Source organism: Phacochoerus africanus, chromosome 8 (assembly GCF_016906955.1).
Source record: "Phacochoerus africanus isolate WHEZ1 chromosome 8, ROS_Pafr_v1, whole genome shotgun sequence".
Classification (NCBI taxonomy): Eukaryota; Metazoa; Chordata; class Mammalia; order Artiodactyla; family Suidae; genus Phacochoerus; species Phacochoerus africanus.
The window spans coordinates 157,257,721-157,283,664 of record NC_062551.1 but is presented as its reverse complement, the minus strand read 5'-3'; the positions used below and the strand labels follow the sequence as shown (position 1 = coordinate 157,283,664).

At 53.6% G+C, this 25,944-nt stretch overlaps 2 protein-coding genes across 4 annotated transcripts in view; one reads left to right on the top strand and one right to left on the bottom strand.

Annotated features, from left to right (window-relative positions):
- The window catches only part of ACOT11 (acyl-CoA thioesterase 11), a 58,281-nt gene extending 42,458 nt beyond the window's left edge, over window positions 1-15,823 (top strand). For all 3 annotated transcript variants that reach the window (XM_047788999.1, XM_047789001.1, XM_047789000.1), the window contains exons 10-16: window positions 1,002-1,057; window positions 2,308-2,374; window positions 2,974-3,057; window positions 4,408-4,541; window positions 9,678-9,809; window positions 10,366-10,492; window positions 11,707-15,823. In XM_047788999.1, the coding sequence (XP_047644955.1) occupies window positions 1,002-1,057; window positions 2,308-2,374; window positions 2,974-3,057; window positions 4,408-4,541; window positions 9,678-9,809; window positions 10,366-10,492; window positions 11,707-11,862 (756 nt within the window). In that variant the 3' untranslated portion in view covers window positions 11,863-15,823. The remainder of the gene's footprint in view (window positions 1-1,001; window positions 1,058-2,307; window positions 2,375-2,973; window positions 3,058-4,407; window positions 4,542-9,677; window positions 9,810-10,365; window positions 10,493-11,706) is intronic.
- FAM151A (family with sequence similarity 151 member A) lies at window positions 12,016-23,993 on the bottom strand. The gene is made up of 8 exons (XM_047789002.1): window positions 23,723-23,993; window positions 22,549-22,695; window positions 18,456-18,608; window positions 16,689-16,848; window positions 14,809-15,033; window positions 13,990-14,129; window positions 13,109-13,252; window positions 12,016-12,689 (listed from the first exon to the last, which is right to left on the bottom strand). Exons 1-8 carry the CDS (start codon window positions 23,835-23,837, stop codon window positions 12,016-12,018), a joined length of 1,758 nt encoding a protein of 585 aa, XP_047644958.1. The 5' UTR covers window positions 23,838-23,993.
- Between the last annotated feature and the right edge of the window lie 1,951 nt (window positions 23,994-25,944).

Sequence of the window (25,944 nt, the reverse complement as noted above, 5' to 3'; positions counted from 1 at the left end):
CATGTGACAGGAGAGCAAGGAGCACAGGGATGAGAGTCAGCGACCTGGATTCAAAGCTGGCTTTTAAAAAATGTTTACTTGTCTGGAAGTTCTCTTGTGGTGCAGGGGTCCAGGATCCAGCATGGCTGCAGCTGTGGCACAGGCCACAACTGTGGCGCAGGTTCAATCCGTGGCCCGGGAACTTCCATGTGCCTTGGTTACAGCTAAAAAAAAAAAAAAAAAAAAAAAAATCCCCTTTGCTTCCTGGGGACCAGGCTCTGGCTTGCTTCTGGGGGCCAGAGAGTGACCTTGGAGCAGTGGCTCCCTTTCTCTAGGAAGGTCCCCAGCCCTGCCCACCAGCCTCCCAGGGCGGATGGAGCATGCGCTGTGACAACTCCCTCTCTCAGCTGGGCATTAGGCTTGACACCTGGGTGGTGGGTGAGGAGCGGGGAGCTGGCAGATGATGGGACGGTGGACAGTTCACGGAGTGCCTTTCGGGCCTTTGCCATTTAATGTTGATGAGCGGGGAGACATTAGAAGCGGTGGCTCAGAGGGTGGCTCAGGTGTCTGGGTTCTCTTCCTGGCCCCACTCCTTAGCCCTTGACCTTGAGTGAGCCTCTTAGCCCTTCCGTGCCTGTTTCCTCCTCTGTCAAATCAAGATACTACAAGTGCCAACCACAGAGGGTTGTCGAAGGCTTAGATGGCCTTTGGCGTGGTAAACACTTGAGAAGACCGCCCATGGCAAGTGCTCAATGAATATGGGTTCGTAGCATTGTCAGCGCCCTTCGGGGATCCCCTTTGGCAGAGGAGAAACAGTGAGGGCAGGGGGTGTTCCCAGAGGCACTCAGAGAGTCTAAGAGGGAGCTGGGGCTGCAGCTCAGTGGCCAGGCACCTCGTGTCCAGGCTGCCCCCGTGAGACCTGATCTCCATTCTAGGGCTGCAGGGTCTCCTTCGGCCCTTGGGCGGGGGGCACACTGGTTAGTCTCGCCCACACCACAGTGCGACCCTGCTCCTCTCTGCAGGATGGTGAACGGCGGTACCGAGAGGCCAGTGCCAGGAAGAAGATCCGCCTGGACAGGCAAGTGGAGGCCGAGCACTGGGAGGGGACACGGGTTCAGGGCTGTCCGTCTGCTCCCCGGCCCCGGGAACGTGCATGTCTCCGGTTCTGGCCGTGTGCTGGGCACTGGGCCTTTACACCCAGGCAGCCTCTCGTCATGGCCTTGTTACAAGGCGTCTGACCGGCCCCATGTACAGGTGAGAACACTGAGGACAAAGGGAGTAGGTGGCCATGGGCACACAGATGGGAATAGTCAGCAGAATGAAAATTCGAACCTGGCCAGATCTGGCCAATTAAAATCTGGTCTTCCTCCCATTGCCTCTGATGACCATTTGGCAGATGAAGAAAGAAAGGCTCTGAGGAGTTCCCTTGTGCTTCAGTGGGTTAAGGACCTGGCATCGTCACTGCAGTGGCTCAGCTCACTGCTGTGGCACGGGTTTGATCCATGGCCTGGGAACCTTTCCATGCTGCATGCGTGGCCAAAAAAAAAAAGAAAGAAGAAGGAGAAAGTCTCTGCAAGGAGATGCAGTTTCTTAAGATGCAAACCTGGGTGTGAATGACTGTGCTGTGAAAGCACTTTGCAAACTCGAAAGTGCTGTGAAGTCACCAGGGGTCACCATATGACGTTAATAAAAACAAAGTATGTTTGTGGAGGGTGTACCTTATGCCAAGCACTGTTCTCCTGGCGATGACCCAGGGCAGGCAGGTGTGACTGCTGAGCCCACTTTGAGAAGAGGACCCTGGAGTTCCGTGGTGGTGCAGCAGAAATGAATCCGACTAGGAACCATGAGGTTGCGGGTTTGATCCCTGGCCTCACTCAGTGGGTTAAGGATCTGGCATTGCCATGAGCTGTGGCGTAGGTTGCAGACACGACTTGGATCCTGCGTTGCTGTGGCTGTGGTGTAGGCCGGCAGCTGCAGCTCTGATTTGACCCCTAGCCTGGGAACCTCCATATGCCGCAGGTGCGGCCCTAAAAAGCAGAAAAGAAAAAAGAAGAAGAGGACCCTGAGGCATAAGGGTGAAGTCACTTTAGCCAGAGTAAAGTCGCTCAGCAGGCGTGTGGGGTCTGTGCCCTTCCCCTGGCCCCCCCCTGGCCTCTGCCTGTGTATGTTCTTGGCCTCTGTTTTCTGTGTGCCCGTCCAGTCTCCCAGGGGTCCCTCCTGCCCCGCTGGGCCGAGCACAGGGCCTGGCACACAGCAAGCCTGCGGCGAGGCCTCTTGAAAGAGATAGGCCCCCAAGGGACCAAAGTTGTCGTCTTCCCTCTCCCCCAGGAAGTACATCGTGTCCTGTAAGCAGGCAGAGATGCCTCTCTCTGTCCCCTGGGACCCTAGCAACCAGGTAAGGCCTCTGCTCTGAGGGGGCAGCCCTCAGGCCCTCCCCTCTTGTGAGTGGGATTGGAGGTGTAGGCTCAGAGGGTATGGAAGGCCACTGCCTCAAGACTGGTAGTTAAGAGTTCCTGTTGTAGCTTAGCAGGTTAAGGACCTGACTGGTATCCATGAGGATGCGGGTTCAATCCCTGGCCTTGCTCAGTGGGTTAAGGATCTGGCGTTGCCGTGGGCTGTGGTATAGGTCGCAGACACGGCTCAGATCCTGTGTGGCTGTGGCTGTGGCGTAGGTAGGTTTGTGGCTACAGCTCCTCTTCGACCCCTAGCCTGGGAATTTCCATATGCCGTGGGTGCGGCCCTAAAAAGATGGAAAAAAAAAACAAAAACAAAAAAAGACTGGTAGTTAGCCAAGGGCCTTCCTGTGTCCCCCTGTTTGACTGGAGGGATCTGAGGCCCTGAGAGGAAGAGGGAGTCTGGCCAGGCCCGGACTTCCTTTTGCAAAGCCCAGGGCTCCTTCTTTCATGCCCGGTGCCCTCTCCCCACCCCAGACTCGCCCAGCAAGGAGCCCTCGAGGAAGGGGAGAAGGTCAGATTCTCTGTGTGCTCTGTCCAGGTGTACCTGAGCTACAACAACGTCTCCTCCCTGAAGATGCTCGTGGCCAAGGACAACTGGGTGCTGTCCTCAGAGATCAACCAGGTAGCCGTCCCCCCCAAACCCCCAGCCTGCCTTCCTCCTTTGAGCAACCAGAGGTGGTGGACCTCAAGCCACAGAAACCCTCTCGAACCACTCCGGTCAAAGAAGGCTCCTTAAAAGGAACTGGACAGGGTCATGAGACCAGCCGTTATAGAAACATACTTGCCCCCTGCCCCCAGGGCCTGGAGTGGGGGTTCACCACCCCATCCCCCCTCCTGCCCACCGACCTTCTTGCCGCCCCCCCCATTTCATCCTGCTGCTGCCGGCCGGCTGCTTCCTCCCTCTCTCTGCTCCTTTACGGAAGCGCTGCAGGGATGGAGCGAGGGGTGGGTGGGGGCAGGACCTGAGCTCTGCCACTTTTGTCTGTGTACCAGGATGCCCACTTCTCACAGTGACATTAAGGGGTTGGATGGGCTTCTGGCTCTGAGGATCCATTCCACTGTTGCATCAGGCACTGCTGCTTTTTCTTCCTTGAAAATTTTTTTTCCCCACATTTAAAAAATTGAGATATCCTTTACATATACTAAAATTTCCCCTCTTTAGTGTGTAATTCGACTAGTTTTGAAAACACTTGCAGTTATATAATCCCTACCAGAATCAAGATACAGAAGCGTTCTGTAATCCCCCCAAATGCTCTCTTTCTCCACTGCAGCCATGCCTCTCCCGACCCCCGACCCTGGAAACCACGAATCGGTTTCATGTCCCTTTAGTTTTGTTTATTTGACAATGTCCAATAGAGAGACTCATACAGGATATGTCCTTGGACTCTGACTTCTTTTTTTTTTGCCTTTTCTAGGGCCCCACCCTCAGCATATGGAGGTACCTAGGTTAGGGGTCTAATCGGAGCTGTAGCCGGCAGCCTACACCAGAGCCACAGCAACACGAATCTGAACCGCGTCTGCGACCTACACCACAGCTCACGGCAACGCCGGATCCTTAACCCACTGAGTGAGGCCGGGGATTGAACCCACAACCTCACAGTTCCTAGTTGGATTCGTTATCCACTGAGCCACAATAGGAACTCCAGGGACTCTGACTTCTATTCCTTGGCACGGTGCAGCTGAGACTCGCTCATGTTGCTGAGTGCTTGTCTGAGCTTGTTCCATCTCCTAGCCGAGGACCGTTCCGTCCAACCACAGTGTGCTTGTCTGTTCAGTCACTGCTTCCGACCGATGCTTTCCTGTCCACTTGTGCTGCATCTCTCATTTTCACGGGCATGCAGCCAAAGTTCAGAGAGGTTGAGTCGCTTGTTCACAGTCACACAGCCGTGAGTGGCAGCCTTGAGCTCCCAGCTCCGGCCTCCAGTGTCATCTGAGGAGACGTGGGAACGAGGCTGCGCTCTGTCCCATGCAGTTCCGAGTGTACACTCTGGAGGATGACAAGTTCCTCTCCTTCCACATGGAGATGCTGGTGCAAGTGGATGCAGCCCAGGCCTTCCTGCTGCTCTCAGACCTCCGTCGGAGGGCCGAGTGGGACAAGCACTACAGGTGAGGGCGTGGGGGGGGGGGGGGGCACTGTGGGTGGTGGCAGCGGGGAGGGCGGCCCCAGGGTGCTTGGCTCCTGCTGGCCTTTAGTCGAGGGTGGCGGTGGTTACGTGTTAGGTGAGTGTCAGAGTCAAGGGTGTTCTAAGCCTTCAGGGAGGGGACTGAGCCTGGAACTGGAGTTGAGGGCTTCGGTTCAAGTCCTGTTCCTGACCCAACTAACGATATTATGACTGTAGGCAAGTCACATCCTTTCTGGGCCTCCGTTTCCCTCCTCTTAAAATGAGGACTTGGAGGTATGGATCTTGGATTTGCACCTAGGGAGAGGTTAGTGATTTTCAAACTGTTCTCTGCCTTCCCAGAGGAGGCTCAGGGATGGCTTGGGGTGGGGATTGGAAGGCTGCGGGGGTGGCTGGGACTCCTACCCCGACCCCAGGATGCGAACAGAATGGCCAGTTTGCTGAATTTACCAAGCTTGGCAGTTCTTTGAATGGACAGGCACATGAGGATATTATTATTATTATTATTATTATTATTTTTGTCTTTTTGCTATTTCTTGGGCCGCTCCCGCGGCATATGGAGGTTCCCAGGCTAGGGGTCGAATCGGAGCTGTAGCCACTGGCCTACGCCAGAGCCACAGCAACGCGGGATCCGAGCCGCGTCTGCAACCTACACCACAGCTCACGGCAATGCCAGATCGTTAACCTACTGAGCAAGGGCAGGGACCGAACCCGCAACCTCATGGTTCCTAGTCGGATTTGTTAACCACTGCGCCACGACGGGAACTCCATGGATATTATTTTTGAATGTAGTCAGTTACTGAATATGAAGATGTTATTCCTGTGAATACATTTGTTCCCCAAATTTACTGATTCTCCATGTGAATATATCCTTTTTGAATTTAGTCAAGGAAGAAAAAATTGTTGTTAGGAAAATAGCCAAAATGTCAATCTTTAATATGGGGATGTTAAGGTTGAAGCTGTTATTTTTTCAAATCCCTTTCAAGTCACCTTCTGTTATGCCAACACCCTCCTTTGGGGGTTCTTTGATCATTTTTTCAATGGTTTATTAAGAGGAGCCTAGGAGTCCCCCTTTTTTTTATGCTGGGTCTTTTTATTTTAATTAATTAATTTAATAATGGTTTTTATTTTTTCCATTGTGGCTGGTTTACAGCGTTCGGTCAATTTTCTACTGTACAGCAAGGTGACCCAGTCACCATACATGTATACATTCTTTTTTCTCCCATTATCAGGCTCCGTCATAAGTGACTAGACATGGTTCCCAGTGCTGTACAACAGGATCTCATTGCTTATGCATTCCAAAGGCAATAGTCTGCATCTATTAACCCCAAATTCCCAGTCTATCCCACTCCCTCCCCGCCTCCCTTGGCAACCACAGGTCTATTCTCCAAGTCCATGATTTTCTTTTCTGTGGAAAGGTTCATTTGTGCCATATATTAGATTCCAGATATAAATGATATCATCTTTTTCTGACTGACTTCACCCAGTATGAGAGTCTCTAGTTCCATCCATGTTGCTACAAATGGCATTATTTTGTTCTTTTTATGGCTGAGTAGTATTCCATTGTATATATGTACCACATCCTCTTAATCCAATCATCTGTTGATGGACATTTAGGTTGCTTTCATGTCTTGGCTGTTATGAATAGTGCTGCAGTGAACATGTGGGTGCATGTGTCTTTTTTAAGGGAAGAAGTTTTGTCTGGATATACACCCAAGTGTGGGATTGCTGGGCATCCCACATGGTACTTCTATGTATAGTTTTCTAAGGCACCTCCATACTGTTTTCCATAGTGGTTGGACCAGCTTACATTCCCAGCAGCAGTGCAGGAGGGTTCCCTTTTCTCCAGCATTTGTTATTTGTGGACGTATTAATGATGGCCATTCTGACTAGTGTGAGGTTCATAGTAGTTTTGATTTGCATTTCTCTAATCAGTGATGTTGCACATTTTTTCATGTGCCTGTTTGGCCATCTGTGTATCTTCTTTGGAGAAATGTCTATTTAGGGCTTTTTTGCTGTTGAGTTGTACAAGTTGTTTGTATATTTTAGAGATTAAGCTCTTGTCCGTTGCATCATTTGAAACTATTTTCTCCCATTGTGTAAGTTGTCTTTTTTGTTTGTTTCCTTTGCTCTGCAAAAGCTTGTGTGTTTGTTTAGGTCCCATTGGTTTATTTTTGCTTTTATTTCTCTTGCTTTGGGAGACTGACCTGAGAAAACATTTGTAAGATTGATATCAGAGAATGTTTTGCCTATGTTCTCTTCAGGGAGTTCGATGGTGTCTTGTCTTACATTTAAGTCTTTTAGCCATTTCGAGTTTATTTTTGTGCATGCTGTGAGGGGGTGTTCCAGTTTCATTGATTTACATGCGGCTGTCCAGTTTTCCCAGCACCACTTGCTGAAAAGACTGTCTTTTCCCCATTTTATGTTCTTGCTTCCTTTGTCAAAGATTAATTGACTGTAGGTATCTGGGTTTATTTCTGGATTCTCTATTCTATTCCATTGGTCTGTTTGTCTGTTTTGGTACCAGTACCACACTGTCTTTGCAGCTTTGTAATATTGCCTGAAGTCTGGGAAGCAGTGTGCCTGCTGCTTGGTTTTTGCTCCTCAGGATTGCTTTGGGTCTTTTGTGGTCCCATATATATTTGGATTGGTTGTTCTAGTTCTGTTAAAAATGTCATGGGTAATTTGATAGGGATTGCATTGAATCTGTAGATTGCTTTGGGTAGTATGGCCATTTTTACAATATTAATTTTTCCAGGAGCATGGACTATCTTTCCAGTTCTTTGAATCCTCTTTAATTTCCTTGATTAATGTTTTGTAGTTTCCAGCATATGTCTTTCACCTCCTTGGTCAGGTGTATTCCCAGATATTTGATTTTTTGGGGTGCAATTTTAAAAGTTATTGTATTTTTGTATTCCTTTTCTAATATTTCATTGTTAGTATACAGAAGTGTGACTGATTTCTGAATGTTAATCTTATATCCTGCTACTTTGCTGAATTTGTTGATCAGTTCGAGCAGTTTTTGGGTTGAGTCCTTAGGGTTTTCTATGTATAGTATCATGTCATCTGCATACAGTGACAGTTTTACCTCTTTTCTTCCTATTTGGATGCCTTTTATTTTTGTCTGAGTGCTGTGGCTAGGACTTCCAGTACTATGTTGAATAACAGTGGTAGAGTGGGCATCCTTGCCTTAGTCCAGATTTTAGTGGGAAGGCTTTCAGCTTTTCTCCATTGAATATATTTGATGTGGGTTTGTCTTAAATGGCTATTATGTTAAGGTATGTTCCCTCTATCCCCATTTTGGTAAGAGTTTTGATCATGAATGGATGTTGGACTTTGTCAAATGCTTTTTCTGCATCTATTGAGGTGATCATGTGGTTTTTGACTTTCCTTTTGTTAATGTCATGTATGTTGAACTATCTTTGTGAAGGAGCTCCCTTTTGGCACAGCAGGTTAAGGATCCAGTATTGTCACTGCAGCTGCTTTGGACTGCTGCTGCGACACAGGTTCGATTCCTGGCCCAGGAACTTTCGTCATAGGTTGTGGGCACAGCCAAAAAAGAGAGGAGCCTATATTCCTGAGTATCTCCATAAGGAGGATCTGTGTATATGGAAATTCAGTAAGCAGGTCCTTTTGGTGAGTTGATAGTTGACAAATTGGCCTTCCACTACCTACCCCCACCTTTCTCCACCAAAGCAGGTCTGTTTGTAGCTGTTCTGCCTACGGTTTTGTAAAAAGGGCTGTGTTCCTTTAAAAAGCCCTGGTCTGGGGGAGTTCCCGTCGTGGCGCAGTGGTTAACGAATCCGACTAGGAACCATGAGGTTGAGGGTTCGGTCCCTGCCCTTGCTCAGTGGGTTAACGATCCGGCATTGCCGTGAGCTGTGGTGTAGGTTGCAGACGCGGCTTGGATCCCACGTTGCTGTGGCTCTGGCGTAGGCGGGTGGCTACAGCTCCGATGCAACCCCTAGCCTGGGAACCTCCATATGCTGCGGGAGCAGCCCAAGAAATAGCAACAACAATAACAAAAAAAAAAAAAATAAAATAAAAATCCCTGGTCTGGGTGCCCCCAGGCCTGCTGGAAGGTGATTTTAGTGGTGGACCTTAGGGGAAGGGGGTGGGGCATGTAGTTGGAAGGCTTCTTGGAGGTGGCAGGCTGGTGTGAGCCTTGAAGTCCCCATCAGATCTTGATACTTGAGGGGACTGGGGGCGGGGGTGTTCTGAGGGAAAGGGAGTCCCTAGCAACTTCCTCCCACTCTGCCCACAGGTGCCCTGTTCCTGAGGCACCTGCCAGGGTTGGGGTGGGGAAGAGCAGGGAAAAGGTGGTGGGTCTGGACATGGTCGTTTCTGTGTGGACGTCCTTGCGTGGGTGAATGTGTGTTGGTGTAAGCCTAGATGTGTCTACCTGGGCACGTGTGTGCAGTGTGCCTGAGCCTGGAGGGGCGGGGGGGGGGGGGGGGGTCGCAGCTCCAGCACCCAACAGTTTGAGCACATCCCAGACCTGCTTCCTTATTCTGTAGCCATGGACAAGTTTTTTCTCTGAGTATCAGCCTTCTCTATAAAGCGGGGATACCGAGAGTCCATCTGCATGGGCTGTTGTGGGGTTAAGTGAGATGGACCCACGAAGCACTTAGAACAGTGCCTGGCACACAGTGGGTGCTCACTAAATATTAAGTACAGCTACTAAATCACACATCTGCGTAGCATGCACCCGCAGACATGGACAGACACCCATGGGTCTGTGTGTGCATCAGTGGGTATCTGTATCCGCACATGTGTGCGCACAGATGTGCGTGTCTGTACATGTCTGAGTCTGCTCCTGTATCTGCATGTGTGTGTGCCTGTGTATGCATTTGCTTTTGTGTGTGCTTGCATTTGCATGTATACATTGTGTGCACGTGTGTGTGTGTGTGTGTGTGTGTGTGGTGTGTGTGTGTGTGTGTGTCTGTCTGTCTGTCTGTCTGTCTTGGCCAGGCCTTCCTGCCCTCCTGTGGTCCCTGCTGAGTGGTGTTGGGGGTGAAGTGGCCCAAAGACATCTGCTCAGGGAGGCTGAAGCACGGGAGGGCCTGGCTCAGGACCTGCTCCCGCACCAGGAACTGGTGTAACTCCCGTGGGCTCTGCACAGGAGCGTGGAGCTGGTGCAGCAGGTGGACGAGGATGATGCCATCTACCACGTCATCAGCCCCCCCATCGGAGACGACCCCAAGCCCCAGGACTTCGTGATCCTGGCCTCTCGGCGGAAGCCTTGTGACAACGGGTGCGTGCCTGCCTGCTGCAGTGGGAGGTGGGCAGGGATCCTCTTCCCTGTCCCCTGGGGAGGGGACATCAGTGCTCGGCTTCCCCTTGGCCATGGGACCTCAGGGTAAAACTGGCTGCCACGCTCTTACTGTGGATAGAATGGAGGCTATGGGGATGTCCCTCTGATAGCTCACACTCGAAGGCAGGGTGGCCTCTGTCCCTGGGGTGGTGAGGGTGCCCTGCCGCAGGCCAGGAATAGGCCATTTCTCACGTGGGCTAACTCCTTGGCTCTAGCTTCTGAAAGCCCTGTGTTGGCTGGAGGGTGTGGAGGCTGCTGGAGAGACAGCATCTCTTCTAGAGTCCAGCAAAAGAAAGATGAAGCATGAAGTCCCAAAGCCTAGCACTGCTTGCTAGGCGTCTGCCCTGGAGGGGCTTTTCCAGAAAATGTGCGGTGCAGGCATGCTGGCTCCTGGCAAATTCAGAGCTGCTAACCCACAGGCCCCTTCTCTCCAGCTTGGCTAGAGCCAGGCCCTCACCCCCTTCTGTGCCTCCTCCCTGCCCTTCCTCCTTTCCAGGGACCCCTATGTCATTGCACTGAGGTCAGTCACGCTGCCCACGCACCGTGAGATGCCAGAGTACAGGCGCGGAGAGACCCTCTGCTCGGGCTTCTGCTTCTGGCGCGAGGGGGACCAGCTGACCAAGGTGAGCACCTGTGTCCCCTTCCCCTGCCCCCACCCGGATTCAGCCCAAAGCCACACCGATGTCTGGAGCTCAGGGCTGTCTGGCTCAGATACCAGACCTGTGCACCCTGCCCCCTAACAGGCTCTCTCTTCCAGCTTGAAGGCACCTAAGAGTATCAGGGGCTAAAAATGAGCCTTCATTAAGATCTAATCTGTGCAGAGATAAGCCCAAGGCCCCTGCAGGATTCCCCCCCCCAGAAAAAGCACTGGACACAGGGCAGACGGCCTGGGTTCTGATCTAAAATTCCATTTCCTTCCTTCCATGCCCTTCTTGTCTAGGAAGATTTTTTCTTTTTTTCTTTGTCTTTTGTCTCCTTTTAGGGCTGCACCTGCAGCACATGGAGGTTCCCAGGCTAGGGGTCTAACTGGAGCTGTAGCCACCGGCCTAAGCTACAGCCACAGCAATGCCAGATCTGAGCTGCATCTGCAGCCTACACCACAGCTCATGGCAATGCTGGATCCTTAACCCACCGAGCAAGGCCGGGGTTGAATCTTTAAACCCCATGGTTCTCAGTTAGATTCGTTTGCACTGTGCCGCGATGGGAAACCCTGGGAAGGTTTTCTATAGCTCTCAGGGCAGTCGGTGGGTGGGTTGGGGAAGCCCAGCTCCCCTTCCTCAGCTCACAGCAGCTCTTAGGGCCCTGAGACTCCCGGCAGCTAGGGCTTAGACAGTGTTTGCTAACTTAATACACTTAAACTGACAGCTTCTCAGGGCTATCTCTGGGCTTATTCTAACTTCTGTATGGCCCTAGAGCACCTTCTTTTTAAAGGGTCTTTGGGAGTTCCCTGGTGGCTCAGCAGTTTAAGGATCTGGCACAGGCATTGCTGTGGCGTGGGTTCAGTTCCTGGGCCAGGAACTTCTGCATGCTGCAGGCATGGCCGAAAAAATAAAAATAAAAATGGGTTCTCTACTGGGCTCTAGAGACCCAGTCCCTGTCCTCCAGGGCCTCCAGGCTGACAGGGGAGACATAGGTTGACAGCACAGTGTGTGGTGACAGAGAGAAGCCAGGGTTGTGAGTCCCCCGAGGGGGGGTTCGGGGGAGACCAGCTGAAGAAGGTCACACCTGCCAGTCATGCCGCCTTCTGAGGCCCTGGGTGCTGGCTCGTTCACTGTTGTCCCGGCTGGCTCCCACCCCTGCCCTTCCCAGCCCCTGAGTGTGGCTGCCCGTCCCGCAGGTGTCCTACTACAACCAGGCCACCCCGGGCTTTCTCAACTACGTGACCACCAATGTGACTGGCCTGTCCTCTGAGTTCTACACCACCTTCAAGGCTTGTGAGCAGTTCCTCTTGGACAACCGGAACGATCTGGCCCCCAGCCTCCAGGCTCTCTAGGCACCTTCGACGGCTACCTCGTGCCCACTCCCACTCCATCCTGCTAGAGGACACACGTGCCGTGCGCTGAGGAAGACAGAGGCATTTATTCCTTCCCGCCTCCCCCGTGGGAAGCCTTGACCCAGGGGTCTGCTGCCCAGCACCCCTGGGTGGTCAGTTTCTGCCCACATCGGCCAGCAAGTCTGCACGGTCACTCTGGGGTAGCCTGTAGTAGACTCGGGTCTTGTCCGCAGCCCTGGCTGCCAGGAGCGCTGCCCGCACAGATGCATAGTGGCCCCGGCCAGGTCTGTGTTCCACTGTGACAGTGGCCCGGGGGGACGCTGCCAGCAGCCTGGCCACGACCCCAGCTGTGCTCTGGCCCAGCGGCCCAGCCTGCAGCTGGAAGGACACAGGTTGCCAGAGGCCCTGGCACAGCTCCAACATGTCTGTGACCAGCTGTTCCCTGTAGCCACTGCCCAGCACTTCCTCAGGCCAGCCTGGTGCCACAGTCACGTGGGGGAAAACCTCAGCCACAGCTGCAAGCAGTTCCCTGCCGGTCACGTAGCCAGGGGCCACAAAACTCCCGTGAGAGATTGTGGCCCCAACCCACACAGGCCTAAGCAGGTGGCCAAGGGCGGAGAGGTTGGCCAGTGTGGCCAGGGATGGCCGGAGGGCTGTGGGCACTGCCATGTGCAAGTGGACGCCCCAGGATCCAGGGCGCATGGCCAGCTGCCTCAAGCAGGACTCCAGCGTCAGGGCACGGCCGTCTGGGGCACGTACGACGGCCACAGGGTCCCCAGCTGCAGGTTCCTGAAGGCCAACATTCAGCAGGATCATGCCTTCTCTGTCTGGAAGAGGCAGTGGAGGCAACAGTGTCTAGGGTTTAAGTTATCACGGGGTGTCAAGACCCTTGCTGAAGTTGAAGGGACAGCAGGGGGGTAACGGGATCTGTGGATCGGATCTGGGTTCCAAGTGGAAGGGCTGCTTTATCAATGTGCCTGGGCTCATCGGAGTGACACAATAAGCCCCTAGCTCAGCTCTGAGCCTTGCCTGTGGCTCAAGCCTCGGGACGGTGCCCGCCGTTCCTGCAGCGTGATGTGACTGAGGGCTCACAGGTGCTGGTCTAAAGGCCAGGAGCTCCGCACTCAAGACAGCACTCTTGACAACTCTGCACACACACCCCCATCACAACCCTATTGCCATAGTAACAGAGACCTGCGGTGGCTTCCCCAAGCTTAGGAGCACAGAGGCTGCGGGCAGACCTTACCTGGGAGGTGCACTGTTGCTGTGCTTCCATTGCCCTGGATCTCAGGAACCAGCCACTCCACGCTCACACCCTCCTCCCCTGGGAGCTGGAGAAGAGGGACCAGGCTGCCCCCGGTGTAGTAGCTTTGCTTTCGTGAGGTATTCGCTGTGGGGCAAATTGTCAAGGTAAAGCGACTGCCTCATGGAGCACCTTCCACGCACCTCACATCCTCTCTAAGCTGCATAGCAAGCCTCCAGGGAGCTGTAATTCCATTTTGTAGGTTATAGGTGCCTTGCTTGAGACTCTACAGGCAGTGGGCAGAGCTGTTGGGATTCAGATCCCAATGGAGCCAGGTCTGTCCATGTTGGGTCTGATGGGTCTCCTTTGGGTTGGTTTAACTAGAGTCTCTCCTAGGTTGGGAGTCAAGGGAGTGAGGGGTTTGGACAAGGGGACAGGTGGTGTCTGGATCAGTGATTACCAGGTACGCTGGAGGGGCCATACTCTGAAATCCTGGAGAAACCCTCAGAGCAACTGTGATGCAAGGGGAAGCACATGGGTTTGGATTTTGCTTGTTCCATTCTGAGCTGTGCCACATTCAAGCTCAATGACTTTGTATAAATTACTTAACTGCTCTGAACCTCAGTTTCCCTATCTATAAAATGGAATCCCTGCTTCCCGGATCTGTGAAGCTTAGCCTCCCATACTGGGGGCTGGCATTCAAGTGATGCTTAAGTGATGCCTTCTTCCTACCGGCTAGGATTTTCCCCTTCCAGTGACCTGTCCCCGCTACCTCTGCTCCCGTGTCCACCTGGTGCGGCCTCGCCTATGATTCAGCACCCCCCCCCCCCGCTCCCCCTCCCGCTCCCCCCCGCCCCCCCTATCCTCCCCAGACCCCGCCCTACCGGCGAGCTGCTTGAACTGCGACAGGAGCGGCTCAAAGATGTCGTAGTAGGTCTGGTGAGCAGCAGTGTTGTCCCGGACGTAGAGGAGATCGTCTACCAACAGGGGGTCTGAGGCGCTCTGCCACAGCGTCAGGCTGTACCTGGGGCCCAGGGAGCTGGCTCAGCGCCTGCCTGGGCCCGGCAGCCCTCAGCCCCACTCTGGTGCTCAGAACTGGACCTTTGCTGGGCGGGGGTGGGGGCGGGGGGGGCCCCTACCCCAGGGACGATGGCCTGTGCTGCCTCCTCACAGGAGTATTTCTGGGTCCCCTCTTAGGAAGGAGACAAGCATAGAACAGATGGGCATCTGGGATGAGGCTCGAGGTCAGGAATGAAGAGGGGAACGGGGCCACCTCCAGCCTCCTGCGCACAGAGGCAGAAGAAGGCGGTGCTGGGCAGCTTGGAGCAGAGTGCAGGGGTGGGGGTGGGAGTTCCCCAATCCCTACAGAGCTGTCCTGGGGCAGAGACTGCAGGTGCACTGTGGGCAGCCCCAGGTAACTGCTGGCTCCCGCAGGAGGAAGCTGTGGGGGGAAAATTGTATCTCAGCATAAACACTTCCCAACCAGGAGAGTTAGCTGCCTCAGGTGGTAGTGAGCTGCCTGTTTCTAGAGGTATACAAGCAGAAGGCGGGGAAGGTGCAGAGGCTGTGAGTATCAGCGGAGGCTGGACCAGATGATCGTTGAGACCCTCCTAGCCAGGCACCTGGGACCTTCCTGGGACATCGGTGCATGGGAGTGGGGTCTGGAGGGAGCAGGACTGTGGCAGGGGCCTGGGAGGTCTCACCTCTCAGATTGGCCCAGCAGCCAGCTAAAGTGGGGCCAGGCAGCCCGCACCATGACAGCCCGCACAGGGAAGGTGACCCTCTGTGGCACTGGTCCCACTAGCTCCTGCATCTTCTCCACCATGGCTCGGCTGTATGTCCCATTCGGCAACTGGGGCAGGTAAAGGGTGGTCCAGCCTGGAGACAGGGTTGTCTCAGGATACTTCTCCTGGACTAAGTTCAGGAACCTGCAGAGAATCAGAGATGCTGATTTTTAGAGTCCCCGCCTCATTTCCTGAGTTCCCATCATGGTGCTAAGAAGAGGGAGGGCCAATGGCATCTAGGACGTAAGGTCAGAGTCCCCCAGCAGGGCATGGACTTTGGAGTCAGGGACATCTGGATTTGGGTTCTGACTTTGTGACCTTGGCGGCTCACCCAACCTCTTTGGTTCTCAAAGCTGGCGTCCTTTCAGGCAGTACAGGGCTTCTTAAACACCCCCATGGACAGAGGACATAATCCAGAGCCCTAGGCGTGGGGTCGGGGTTCTGCCAGCTGTGAGAATCTCTGGACTTTTAGATTTTATTTTAAAATTACATTCAAATTTTGCCCTGATGCAGATTTTAATAGGCAAATAAAGTTACCTTCCCCCTCTTCCTGAACTATTGAGTAAAATCACTCCAAGAAGATGCATCATATTTATCTTGGGCCACTGACTATATTTTCCAACTCCTGCTTTTCTACGTGCACCTCAGTTTGAGAATCAAGATAAATGCCGGCTAGATGGGTTGCTGGCTGGCTGGCTGGACAGATGGATGGAAGGATGGATGGTAAAAGCACGGGGGTTAGAATCAGAAAGGCCTGTCTCTGAGTCTCTGCTCTGCCGATTACTAGACTCAGGCGGGTCATTAGCTTCAGTGAGATAGTTCCTGTATTAATAAAATGAAAATTTACCTACCTCATCCTCATTGTAAGAGTTAAATAGTACGTAACAACTAGAGCCTGTGACGCATAATAAACATTCGACAGATTGAGCCTCAATTATTTTTAGCTTTTTTTTTTTTGGCCTTTGTCTTTTTCTAGGGCTGCACTCATGGCATATGGAGGTTCCCAGGCTAGGGGTTGAATCAGAGCTGTAGCCGCCTGCCTACGCCACAGCCCCAGCAATGCAGGATCCGAGCCATGTCTGCGACCTACAGCACAGCTGACGGCAGTGCCAGATCCTTAACCCACTGAGTAAGGCCAGGGATCAAACCCGCAACCTCATGGTTCCTAGTCGGATTCGTTAACCTCTGCGCCACGAGGGGAACTCCTATTTTCAGCTTTCTTATCTGCAAAATGGGGTGAAAAAAATGCTCCTAACTTGCCTGGCGTCGCTGCGCGAAGGTCAGCTCAGATACGTTCTCTCCTTTCACGTGGCCCTTTGTAAACTGGAGCGCACTGGTGTATGTGGGGGCGCTTGGTGGCAGTGCTGGGATTGCAGGGGAGGGGGTTTGTGGAAGAGTCAGCACTTTTGGCTTTTCTAGCAGGCCAAGTGCTGCCTGGGTCACTGGACGAGGCCCTGTTCGCCCTCTGGAGTCCAGAGTGTAGTAAGGCCGCATGCCTGTACTCCGGTGATGTCCCAGCAAAATCAGGACCGCGTTAGGACAAAGTGTGGGCGAGAGTCCTCAGCAACCTTGGATGTCAGGGAATTTGCTGGGGGCATGTAATGACTGGGCAAAGGCTCATCAGGAAATGGGGGAAAGGCATTTGAGGCAGAGGGAAGAGCATGTGCTAAGGCTCAGAGGTCAGACTATGTATGTGGTAGGCTGGAGGCACACTCAGCAAAGGTCCTTTGAGCACCTGCTGTGCCAGATGTTGAAGGAAGGGGACTGGACACAGCTGGCGCGGAGAGGCGGACACTCACTGTGTGGCATTGACCTCTATTGAGATGGGCATGTTCGGGCCTCTCAGGATGTCGGCGTTGATCCATACAGGCCTCCGAACTCTCCCCTCCTCCGTCAGCCGCCGCAGGAGGTCCAGGGCAGGGCCCACGGCCTTGATGCTCTTGAAGTCCAGCTTGATGCCTGTGGGAACAGGGACAGGGGCGGTCGCCTTGTGCTCAAGGAAGAAGGAACCAGAAGACATGACCTCCTAAGGCAGAGAGAGCAAGTATGGTGTGTGGGGTCGGGGGAGGGCTTGGGGAGGGAAGACTGGGACCAGATTCTGGCTCTGGATGTGAAGAAGGGCTTTCAAACAGGCAGAGCTGGAAAAAAAAAAAAAAAAATGGAGTTCCCGTTGTGGTGGTGGTTAACGAATCTGACTAGGAACCATGAGGTTGCGGGTTCGATCCCTGGCCTTGCTCAGTGGATTAAGGATCCGGCGTTGCCGTGAGCTGTGGTGTAGATCACAGATGCGGCTCGGATCCCGAGTTGCTGTGGCTCTGATTAGACCCCTAGCCTGGGAACCTCCATATGCTCCTGGAGTGGCCCTAGAAAAGGCAAAAAAAAAAAGACAAAAACAAAACAAAACAAAAAAACAAACAAAACCAGGCAGAACTGAACTGGAGAGGAAGGATCTGCCTCTGCAGGAGTGGGCCCATCCCCCATCCCTGTGGGGAGGAAGCAGAGGACATTAGGCCTTGGGACTTGGAGCTGGGGCAGGGGTTCTCAAGTTTCGGATGAAAAGGAACTGTGATTCTTGGACGGGCAGGCTCAGAGGGTCCTAAGCCTCTGGATTCAGTAGGGAGGCCACTGGGCCTTTGAGAAGGGGTGTTTGAGTGGAGGAAGGACATATAAAAGGAAGACCCAGTGTGAACAATGGCCCATCCTGTTGGGTGGTGACCGGCTGAGGATGAAGGGAACGGCAGGCGGTGAGGCTGGGGAGTTAAGGATGTGGAAAGCCAGGCCAAGGAGATCGAACTTTGTCCTGAGGCCAATGGGGAGCCATGGAGGGTTGAAGTAGGAGAGTGACGTGACAGTTGGCATTTTTTTTTTCTTTTTTTTTCTTTTTTGGCCTCCCTGAGGCATATGGAGTACCTAGGCCAGGGATCAGACCCAAGCCGCAGTTGTGACCTAGGCCACAGCTGTGGCAATGCCAGATCCTTAACCCACGGTGCCAGCTTAGGATCAAACCTGCATCCCAGGGCTCCGGAGATGCTGCCTATCCTATTGCACCACAACAGGAACTCCAACAGTTGACGTTTTTGAAAACTCACTCAAGTAGGGCCGAGTTTGGAGGCAGGAAGCCAGTGAGGAAGGAGGTCCAGGAGCAAGAAGATGTGCCTGGGACTGGATCAGGGGGTAGGGGTCAGGGTTAGAATTGGCCGACGCAGCAGCTGAGTGGATGTGGGGGATGAGAGAGAGGCACCAGAGTGATGCCTGGATTCTGTCTGTGACTGGTAAAAAGGACATGGGGGAAGGTGGAATTTGGCTTTGAGCATGTTGTATCCAGTTCTTTGGATTCAGGGGAGAATGCCCTGAACAAGTCTGGCCCTTTGCAGCTTACCCTGCCCCTTTACACCCCTCAGCTCACAATCTTCCACGAGCCCAGGCCTCTAGAGCCATGTGGCTGGGAAGCCAAGGCAACGAGCCACTCCTGACCGGGACTGGACCTGCCTCCTAGTGGAGAAATCCTTGCACGTGCAGCCTGAAAACCAGAGGGCTGGGCAGCTGGAAGGGGCTGAGGTTCTTACCCTTCTGGGAAGAGGCCAGCACGGTCTCCAGCCACTGCTGCAGGGTGTTGTCGCTGTAGATGGCTGGGGGGTGTGCCATGATGGGGACCCCGGTCTCGTTGGCTGTGTTGAGCCCTTCTACTGTGACATCTGCCTCCAGGACCATGATGTCACCTGTGCCAGAGGACAAACTCTAATCAAGTTCTTTTTTAAAAGCAGTTTTTCTCATCATCGAAGTGTTACACATTTCTTGTTAAACATTTGGAGACAGCAAAGCAGAGAGGGAAATATTCACCCACATTTCAATCAGTTCACTTTCTGATGGATTTTCTCCCCCCCCCCCGCCCTTTTTTTTCTGCCCTTTAGGGCTGCACCTGCGGCAGATGGAGATTCCCAGGCTAGGGGTCAAATTGGAACTATAGCTGCCAGCCTACACCACAGCCACAGCAATTGGGATCTGAGCCACGTCTGTGACCTGTGCCTCACTTCACGGCAAAGGTGGATCTTTAACCCACTGAGCAAGGACAGGGATCCAACCGGCATCCTCATACTAACTGGATTCATTTCCACTGTGCCACAATGGGAACTCTCCCATGCTGCATTTATAAATCTTTCTGCCAATATTATGATGCATTTTCATAATCTTTTCTGCATCTCTTTTTTTTTTTTTTTAGGGCCACACTTGTAGCTAGCAATGCCAAATCCAAGCCGTGTCTGTGACCTATACCATAGCTCACAGATCCTTAACCTGGTGAGCAAGACCAGGATCGAACTCATATCCTCATAAATACTGGTAGGGTTCATTACCTCTGAGCCACATTGGGAACTCCATTTCATTATTTTTTTTGTTTGTTTTTATATTTTGTCTTTGTCACTTCAGGGCTGTACCTGCAGCATATGGAGGTTCCCAGGCTAGGGGGTCTAATCAAAGCTATAGATGCTGGAACACCCACAGGGCCATTTTTTAAAACCGCATTATTAAATTACTCTCTAGAAAAATTCTTCTAACTCATGTTTCCACCAGAAGTACATAAGCTGGTCTACCTCTGGCACCCTTACAGCAGTGTGCACTGTTGTTTTTGTCTTTTAAAATGCAGGTAATTGGGGAGCTCCCATCGTGGCCTAGTGGAACTTAATCCGAGTAGGAACCATGAGGTTGTGGATTCGATCCCTGGCCTCGCTCAGTGGGTTAAGGATCTGGTGTTGTCATGAGCTGTGGTGTAGGTCGCAGACACGGCTTGGATCCTGCTTTGCTGTGGCTGTGGTGTGGGCTGGTGGCTGTAGCTCCTATTTGACCCCTAGCCTGGGAACTTCCATAGGCTATGGGTGTGGCCCTTAAAACAAAATAAACAAATAAATAAATGCAGGCATTTAACGCTGTCCAGTGGCTGTGGCATCCCTGCCCAGACAGCTCCAGGCTGGGGGTAACTGAGGCCTTTCAGTGGAAAGCAGGCCTGGGAGTTCCTGTCCTGGTACAGTGGAAACGAATCTGACTAGGAACCATGAGGTTGCAGGTTTGATCCCTGGGCTTGCTCAGTGGGTTAAGGATCCGGGGTTGCCGTGAGCTGTGGTGTAGGTCGCAGACGTGGCTCGGATCTGGCGTGGCTGTGGTATAGGCTAGTGTCTACAGCTCAGATTAGACCCCTAGCCTGGGAACCTCCGTACGCCTCGGGTGTGGCCCTAAAGACAAAACAAACAAACAAAACAGGGAGTTCCTGTTGTGGTTCAGCGTGTTAAGATCCTGGCTGGTATCTGTGAGGATGCAGCTTCCATCCCTGGCCTCACTCAGTGGGTTCAGGGTCTGGAGTTGCCGTGAGCTGTGGTATAGGTCGCAGATGAGGATCGGATCCTGCATTGCTGTGACGGTGGTATAGGCTGGCGGGTGCAGCTCTGAATTGAACCCTAGCCTGGGAACTTCCATATGCACAGGTGTGGCCCCACAAAAGAAAAAAAAAGGTAGGATTTGAACCCCGTTCTGTCTGCCTCCCAGACCTTCGCTCTGGCCCCTCCCCTCCACGTGGGTATTCAGTCATGTCCAAGGTGACTTCTCCAGCCTAATCCTGGCCCACCACGGGCTCCTGTCAGGGCCCCCCCTCCAGCTGTGCACCGCCCTCCTCCCAGACACCTGCCCCGGGACCTAGCCGGACCCCAGGGAGAAGAGACTGGGCATGGGTTCCTCCAGGTCCCTGCAGCTCGCAGGGTGCCTCTGCACGCTCCATGTTGTTGGGCACTGCTTGGTTGGCATCCTCAAGCTTTCTTCTGGGCCAAGGTCCTCACCCCTTATCTGTTGCCCCAGGGATAACCTGAAATGAGCCTGGGGTGGCAGATGTCTTGGCCTTCTCTCAGCCTTATCTCCAGATAAGGAGGCTTCTCTTGGCCTAGTTCCCTCAACAGGGAATTCTCTCTGTGGGGAGTGTGTGTTTGTTTGTTTGTTTGTTTTGTTTTTTTTAGGGCCCCACCCGTGGAATATGGAGTTTCCCGGCTAGGGGTCAAATCAGAGCTGCAGCTGCAGGCCAATGCCACAGCAATGGAGGCTCTGAGCCCTGCCTGTGACCTTACACTGCAGCAGGTGGCAACACCAGATCCTTAACCCACTGAGTGAGGCCAGGGATCGAACCCATGGATACTAGTTGGGTTCTTAACCCGTTGAGCCACAACAGGAACTCTGAGGGAGTTCTCGGTCCTCCTTCTCACCCAGGTTTGTCTGTGAGCCTCCCTGTCCTGAAGCAGCTGCAGACTGGCTCCACCCAGCCTGTGGACCGAGCCTGCCTCCTCCAGGAAGTCTCCCTAAAGACTCATGCATTCATTCCTTCTGCAAACTCCCCCAGACACTTACACCCAGGCCCTCTGCTGGTGGCTCTGCAGGTGTGAGAGCCAGGAATAAGCTCCAGAGGCCTGGCACGTAGGTCTTGCTCTGAGGCAGACCTGCTGTGTGACCTTGAACCAGACCCCCTCCCACTCTGGATCCCAGTTGCCTGCAATGGAGGGATTTGGGTTGAGCAGTGGTTCTCCAAGAGTGGTCTTGGGGCCAGGGGCATCAATGTCCCCTGGAACTTACTGGAAACGCAAATTCTCAGGCCCCACCCCTGAACCAATGAAGGTGAAACTCCAGAGGTGGGGCCAGTCATCTGAGTCTTCCAAAGCATGCTCAAATGTGGGGACCCTTCCTTTCATCTTGAATAGTCGCTTCTTTATAGAGTTTACAGGTGCATTCATAAACATTTTCTAACTTCCCCACAGTCTTGAAGGGGTCTTCCCTGTTGAAGGGGCCAGGCACGCAGTGGTTCAGAGCGTAGGGGCCAACCACTAGGGGTTCTGATGCTGGCTCAGCCACTTTCTTTTTTTTCCCCCCTTTTTGCATTTTAGGGCTGCACCTGCCGCATATGGAGGTTCCCAGGCTAGGGGTCGAATCTTTGGAGCTGCAGCTGCTGGCCTACATCACAGCCACAGCAACGCCAGATCCGAGCCTACACCACAGCTCAGAGCCATGCCGGATCCTTAACCCACTGAGTGAGGCCAGGGACCGAACCCACATCTTCATGGATACTAGTCAGTTTCGTTACCACTGAGCCACAACAGGAACTCTGACTTAGCCATTTTCAAACAACGTGACCTTAGGTAAGTCACCTAACTTTTCTGAGCCTTTTTCCTTCTATCAAATGTACCCACAAAAACAGGCTGCTCATAGTCCCAGGAGAATCCGCATGGAATGTGAGTGCCTGTCCCCACAGGGAGCTGTAGCTGACGGGTTGCCATAATCATTCCGAGTGGGAGATTCAGGAGTTACACAATCTGCTTGGGCTTTCACAGCGTATTTTTGGTTGTGCTGGGACACAAACACATCTTAGACTTTGAGGGCAAAGGCCTCCTCAGTAGGGAAGCTCTCGCCTGACAACTCCTGGGAGGAGTGACCTCGGGCCAGACATCTCTGCATGACCTGAGCCAGTCACTTAACCTCTGAGCCCCCATTTTCTCAAGGGCAGGGTGGCAAGAACGCGGCGATGCCCATCCTAATGCCCCCTCGGAGGTGATGCTGTCCTAGGCCCCCCTCTGCTCTCCCTCCATCTCCTCCACCCCTGCCCCGGCCAGTTCCGGTCCTGGTAACTGGACTTACTGCTGAGGGCTGCCTGCATCTCCTTCTGGCTGTTGGCAGCGTGGTACCAGGTGACCAGCAGGCCATCCCGTTGGCTGAGCTGACCCACGCTCAGCAGGTAGTCCATCATGTCTGCGTCGGAGCGGCAGGCTGCAGCCTGCACACAGCCTGGAATCGAGGCCAGAGGGGCGGTGAGCATCAGTTCTTGAGTCCTCACATCCCACAAACCCTCCCTGGTCCCCCAGGGCGTATCCTGCCTGCTTCCGAGAAGAGACAGCGGACCCCAGACTCATCAGTGCTTCGCGAGAGAAACGTGAGTTCCTAGGTACAAGGAGGCTCTGAACCAGCCTGGGGACTTCTGGAAGTTCACTGATAAGGGGACACTTAAGGGAGACCTAGAAGGATGGGTGTGTAACTTTTCACCAGAAGAGGGGACCACAGGTAGTTGCAGAGAGAAGAGGAGAGGCAAAGGCTTGGTCATGGTTGCCTAAAGGAAGGGCCACTGGCCTGGTACAGATGTAGAGAAACGGAATAGGACATGACTGGCAAAGAGGGCTGTCATTAGGCCTTGGGCACCCGCAAAGGAGTTGCGTGTGTGCTGGAGGCAGCAAACAAGGTTTAGACAAATCTCCTTGGTGGCAGAGCAAGCATTGGGCTGGTGACAGCGGGCAGGTGGCAGATGCTGGGAGCGGGAAGGCTGGTACAGGGGTCCAGCAGGAGATGGCCAGAGAGGTCAGGGTGGGCAGGGAGGGAGGGTGGGGATGGGAAGGAAGAAGCCTCGAGGCACAAGAAGATACAGACATGAGGCCGAAGGAGGGGAGGAGGCTGTTCCCAGGCCTGGTGTGAATGGAGGATGCTTTGGCAGGAGAGGGCACAGGGACAAGCAGGTGTGGGCGGAGAGGGGAAGTTCAGCAGAGATAGGAGGCCCCCATGACCCTCTAAGAAGAAACGTTCATGGGGGCACAGGAAGAGGTCTGGGCTGAAGATTCAGTGGTCCTCAGGCAGCTCAAAACTGGTAAAGGAGGAGGGGAAGGAAAGGTAATGGGGTCAAGTCTCGGGGGGTGGGTGATGGGACAACTTTGGATGGAGGATCGTGTCCAGGTAGGGATGCGAGTGGAGGCCATCAGAGAGGTTGATGGGGACAGAGCCTTGGTGGGGATAAGGAGGGAGGGAGGGAGGTCGGGGGGAGACCTACCTGGCTGGGTGCGCTTCGGCAGCGTGAAGCACAGGACCATGACGACGGCGAACCCCAGAGCCACACTGGCACCCGTGACAAGGGACCACTTGGGGCACCCCTTCTTGCAGGCCATGACGACCCTTTCTGGGGAATGTCCCGCAGGCCCCTAGGGTGCAGAGTCTGCTGAGGCTCTGAGAGCTGGGATCAGGTGGGAGGCAGGAGTGCCAGCAGCACCCAATGCTCTTGGAGTCAGGCCCGCTCCTGTGGGCCTGGATGGCCCATAAGACAGCTCCCGAGGCCCCTCCCACCTCCCCGCCCTCCTCTTCCCTCTCTCTCCTGGGATCTTAACAGGTCAAGCAGAAAATCCTGCCACCCTCCCAAAATGACCTTTGAGCACATTCAGAGGCAGCCGAGGATGTTAGACGGAGCCCCCACTGGCAGCCTGACTGCACCTGCCTGGGCGTTGCGAGACCAGGGATCTAGACTCTGCTTGACCTTGCTTTCCTGAAGACCTGTAGGTTTTCTTCCCCTGCATGAAAGGAGGCAGCTAGATGCTCCTTCCCTCTTTCTGCCCTGCCCCAGGGAGTCACGAAGGTCACACAAGGGTGGGTGACTGTGGATGGATTAGAACACGAATCTGCTTTCCATCCCAGATAGATTATCTCCCTGTGATTGAAACTGATAGGTCTGGCATGCCGGCCTGGGTGGCTGCAGGCCACTCCTGAGGCAGCGAGTCCACAAGGAAGGGGCTGAGTCACCACCTGGCACAGAGGTGTCCTAGGGGCCCCAGAGCGGAGAAGTAGCGGGTGGAGTGGGGTGGGGTGGGATGGGGGGTACAGAAGCTGTCCCTATTTCAGGGATCCTGGAGTTTAAATGAGTCCAAGAATCATCCGTAATGTGCACAGGGACCGGGCTTACCGAGGTCCACAGACCAACCCAGCAGGTCCCCCCGGTGACTGACCGTATGTGTTTGCATGTAAGAGCGACGAGAAGGGTGGGTGAAGCCCAGGTGGGCAGGTGGAAGTGAGGAGTGGGTGGGGAGGGAGTTTGGTTCAGGTCTCCTGGAGTCACGGGGGCTGTGGGTCAGCTCTGAAGAGCCGCGCAGGAAGGAACTGGATATTGAGGCCAAAGATAATGGGGTGAGCATCATTTCCTGCCCAAAGCGGGTGGAAGAGGGTAGAGACAGAGCTTTGGGGACCACTGACTTTAGGGCTGGAGGGGAAAGAACATCAGGGGACAGAAGGGTGAGAGGTTGGGAAAGGGGTCCAGGGAGTGAAACCAAGCAGGACCTGCGGGGCTCCTGGACACAAAATCCTTTCTGTGTCCCACCGCCACCCCCCCCTTTCTTTTCTATAGGAAACAGGCTTCATTCAATTCAGCCTCCGTGACCTTCCCCGAGTTCCAAAGGGCAGGTTCATACGTTGCTAATCAGAGAAGGGAAGGGATGCAGAGACCGGGGAGGAGCAGTCCAGAAACCACAGCGCAGCCCTGGGGCAGGTTCTGGTTCCTCCTCAAGGAATATACATAACAGTATCTCTGAGCTCTTAACTACTTGATAAGGTATTCTTTTTATGTATGTATGTATGTATGTATTGATAAGGTATTCTTGATTCCAGAAGGAAAGTCCTAGTAAGGAGTTCCGGTGGAGTCTCATTGGCCGGCAAACTCTACTGGTATCCATGAGGATGCGGGTTCCATCCCTGGCCTTGCTCAGGGGGTTAAGATCCGGCACTGTGGTGAGCTGTGGTGCAGACTGCAGATGAGCCTCGGATCTGGCGTTGCTGTGGCTGTGGCATAGGACGGCAGCTGCAGCTCCGATTCAGCCCTTAGCCTGGGAACTTCCATATATGCTGCAGGTGCGGCCCTAGAAAGAAAATTAAAAAAGAAAGAAAGAGGAGTTCTTGTCATGGCTCAGTGGTTAACAAATCTGACTAGGAATCCTGAGGTTTCGGGTTCGATCCCTGGCCTTGCTCAGTGGGTTAAGGATCCAGCGTTGCTGTGAGCTGCGGTGTAGGTGGCAGATGCGGCCCTTAGAAAAGACAAAAGGAAAAAGAAAGGAAGGAAAAAAAAAGAAAGAGAAAAGAAAAGACAGAAAAAGGGGGAAAAAAGGCATACAGGAGAAGGGCTTGCTCAGGTGGGATTGGTGCAGTGGGACTGGACCCCACAGGGGGGGAAACAGGGGTGCCCTGGAGGAGGCGAGCAGGGCTGGATCATCCCGGTAAAGAGCTCAGCTCCACCTT